Below are 3,944 nucleotides of genomic sequence, written 5' to 3'. Positions count from 1 at the left end.
GCTCCCATTATAAATTCAGTTAAAAGGGTCTGGTTAAAATGGCGGTTAAAGTTCACGAGGAAGTAAAAAGTAATACCGTGAAAAGGTGTAAAATACCATAAAAAGGAAATATCTGCTCTAATCACAAGCAGTTACAGTCATCGTGGCCAAATTACATTGTCTCAAACCTAACTGAATTTCCCCAAATAACTGAATTTCGAGATCATGGATTTCAGCACTTCCTCATCAGTAAGTATAAGAATTCCAAGTATAAGTATTCAAAGTATAAGCATTCCAAGTATAAGTATTCCAAATATAAGCATTCCAAGTATAAGTATTCTAAATATAATCATTCAAAGTATAAGCATTCCAACTATAAGTATTCAAAGTATAAGTATTCCAAAAATAAGCATTCCAAGTATACGCATTCTAAGTATAAATATTCCAAGTATAAGTATTCAAAATATAAGTATTCCACATATAAGCATTCCAAGTATAATTATTCCAAGTATAATCATTCTAAGTATAAGTATTCGTTTATGCTAAACATATAAATATACTTATCCCTTTAGTCCTCGAGTTGTTTAATGTAAAAGTATTTATGATACTTTTAGGTTTTCCTGTTTGTGGCTGCTGTAGCCAGTGGGGAAGATGTACTGTACGAAGCTAGCTACCCCAACGTGAGGTACAGCCCCTTCACGCCGATCATCACTGCCGAGGGTTTCGTCGCCGACACACCCGAGATCGCCGCCGCTAAAATTGCTCACTACGCCGCCTACTCCCAAGCTGTCGCTGCTTCGGGAGCATCACCTGATCACGTCTACCAAGAATACATCAACACCTTCAGATCTACACCTGCGATGTATAACGTGCCTGCAGCTCCACTTACACCCACTGAAGAACCACAGTCCAAGTTTGTGGCTGCCTCTTCTTTCCCGAACTACCAAGCATTACAAAACCCATTCTTAACACCTTCTCTTTCCAAAAATGAAGAACCAGAGTCCAAGTTTGTGGCTGCCTCTTCTTTCCCGAACTACCAAGCATTACAAAACCCATTCTTGACACCTTCTCTTTCCAAAAATGAAGAACCAGAGTCCAAGTTTGTGGCTGCCTCTTCTTTCCCAAACTACCAAGCATTACAAAACCCATTCTTGACACCTTCTCTTTCCAAAAATGAAGAACCAGAGTCCAAGTTTGTGGCTGCCTCTTCTTTCCCAAACTACCAAGCATTACAAAACCCATTCTTGACACCTTCTCTTTACAAAAATGATGAAGCAGAGTCCAAGTATGTGACTGCCTCTTCTTTCCCTAACTACCAAGCATTACAAAACCCCTACTCGATACCTGCTCTGTACAAAACTGTCAACCCTAACAGTGTGGGTTCTCCGGTCTTACCTTCCGACTCTCTTGTTCCTCAAGCACAAGTTCCTGGGGCCCCTGGTGACTACAGTTATGCTGACTTGAGGTCAACACCTGCTTACAATCAGAACATTGACACGCCTGAGGTCGCTGCAGCAAAGGCAGCCCACTACGCAGCATATATAAAGGCTCTTGCAGCTTCCGGAACTTCAGGATACACTCACCAAGATTACTTAGACACCTTAAGATCCATACCTGCTCCGATCGTCCCCTCTGACACTGCAGTAGTCGACACTCCCGAAGTCCATGCTGCGAAGATTGCACATCAAGCTGCTCATGCAGCCGCAATCGCCGCGTCTGAAAAGCCCTCTGAGTATCGCTACCGGGAGTACCAGAACTTCTTCAACCCTCCAACTGCCTATAGAGGAAACGGAAATGTATGAATATAAAGGCCTTTAAAGGAACCTTCTGAATGTATATATCTTACTTTAAAGTTAATAAAATTAAAAATAACAAATCAGTTTATGTGGGTATTTTTTCCGTGTCTACATTCAAATATTAAAAATTAAAATATGCTAGAAGGCGTTCTAATATTTTGTTTATGAAGTCAGTAATCTTTAACTTGCCAAGGTGACAGACTTCGAGAAATGCAATCTAAGGCCAAGTTTTTTATCATTTTAAAATATTCATAAAAACTTAAATTGTGTTTTTAAGACAGGATGACACTTCAAATGGTATTTCCGGCAGTTATTACATTCTGTATTAAATCATCAATTTGAGACCAACGTGTCCTGAAGTTCTCTCATTTGCAATTCAAAGTCGATTGTGACGCCCCTGAATTTGTTAATTGTTATTGGCACTTATTCACTGGATTTTACTCTTAATACTCATTTCAATGGTGATCATTATATATTACACTAGTTAGTTATAGAATGTTTTAAAGTATTGGTCGATGCACATGACAAGTTCATCTCGTCATAATTCACGGTGGATTGGATTGCTGTGTTTTTTTTTTTTTTTTTTATTTTTTTTTTTATTTTTTTTTTTACATTCGGATGGGAAGTTCATGGTCAGCAATTTGTTGTGGGTATTCACAGTGCTTTCACAATTTACATGATCATCTTAGTGTTGAGTACGTTGTTAAAATAGTAAGAGTTCATCATAATGTCTGATCATAATCATCTGGATTAAATCGATGAAGATTTTTTACACTATATGATACAGCCGACGCCACTCATGGTTGCGTGTGCGTTATAGTTTAATTTTCTCTTAGGATAAGAAGTCGAGAAACTGAAAGTTCCAAAAGGACTTTTCCGCTGCTTCAGGAGTGACAAAATGTTCTGGATGGATAACGAGTAGGGGTTGCCTCCTATCAGATTTTAGTGACACATCGGGTTTTACTGAACCCAGTGTAGATTGAACCAGCCAGAAGTGAACCCTCCTTGGGAAGAAGCGATAACAGTGCTCTCATAATTTATATGTTCATCTTCGTGTTGTGGATGTTGTTCAAATAGTGAGAGTTCGTCATAATGTTTGATCATAATCATCTAACTTAAATGAATGAATACATATTACCATAAATCTGATACGACGTCATTTGATTAGCAAGACCACTTCCACTCATGATTATGTGTTAAATTTACAATGGGAAAGAGTTTCTCTGCTTGTACAATCTCTTATGTCGATATAACTTGATAGTTTTTTTATTGAGATATGCAGCACAGTCCCTTGTCTATTCATTTACCAATTATTACGAACAATGATTTCACCCTTTCCAGGGAATTCAGGAAAAGGAACGTTCTTCCTGTGAAATAAATGTCCTTTGCAAAGTTTGTTTGTAATAATGTTTGCAAGCAATTAGTTATTGTATAATTTTCCATATACTTACAGCGCTCATACTTTCAGAAGGATCTAATTTTGGTATGTCATATATCAAGTCCATTATGATAAATAAATGTTTGCCTGATTTTCAGGTACACAATCACAATAATATTATAAATACAAAAGTGCCTTTGTTTGTTTGTTTAGCTTTCATGCGTAAACCATTCATCCATTAACATCATGCTTTCATTTTTCATTAACATGAACTTTTGTTTTAATAAGACGTTTATATAACGGTTTTTTACGTTTCGGTGAAGTTGTTTATACTTTGAAATCATGCGTGACGTTCCGTGACGCGAAACGAAGGTTTTTTTGTTTTTTTTTAGCCCCTCAAAGAACTAGTCACTTTACAAAGTAAGCATGACATCGTGGTGTCGAATAAGAAAGTAAAATTTACTCCATATTTGTGCCGCTTACTTTTGACGTTCGCCGGAAGTTTAACCTTCCACTGCAAATCACCATAGCCTCGTCAATTGACTGGTCTCTTTAACCTTTAATATAGTGAACGACACATCGCAATATTGAGGGAAACATATTTCTGGAAATAACAGTACCTAATGCAACATTTTATATTACACAAATTATATGTTTACACAAAAATAACTTAAATGGTTTTATACAATGAATCATACCAACTATGATAATATTATTTTTGTACTAGTGGACCCGACAGACTTCGTCCTGTCAAACAGATTTTTAATGTGGTAGTTTTTTGTTCCTACCTA

At 37.0% G+C, this 3,944-nt stretch overlaps 1 protein-coding gene across 1 annotated transcript; it reads left to right on the top strand.

The window, feature by feature from the left end:
• Positions 1-204: 204 nt before the first annotated feature.
• LOC124360960 lies at positions 205-1,782 on the top strand. Its single transcript, XM_046814995.1, has 2 exons — positions 205-228; positions 594-1,782. The coding sequence occupies exons 1-2, from the start codon at positions 205-207 to the stop codon at positions 1,779-1,781; spliced, it is 1,212 nt and encodes a 403-aa protein (XP_046670951.1). The 3' UTR covers position 1,782.
• The last annotated feature ends 2,162 nt before the right edge of the window (positions 1,783-3,944 follow it).

This window comes from Homalodisca vitripennis, chromosome 4 (assembly GCF_021130785.1).
Source record: "Homalodisca vitripennis isolate AUS2020 chromosome 4, UT_GWSS_2.1, whole genome shotgun sequence".
Lineage (NCBI taxonomy): Eukaryota > Metazoa > Arthropoda > Insecta > Hemiptera > Cicadellidae > Homalodisca > Homalodisca vitripennis.
The sequence above is the reverse complement of the archived record's forward strand: the minus strand, read 5'-3'. Positions and strand labels throughout refer to the sequence as shown.

Bases quoted from the DNA above. Each gene is read 5' to 3' on its own strand.
- LOC124360960 (XM_046814995.1), top strand. From the start codon at position 205: ATGGATTTCAGCACTTCCTCATCA. The intron at 229-593 runs GTAAGTATAAGA...TGATACTTTTAG, and splicing joins ATTTCAGCACTTCCTCATCA to GTTTTCCTGTTTGTGGCTGC.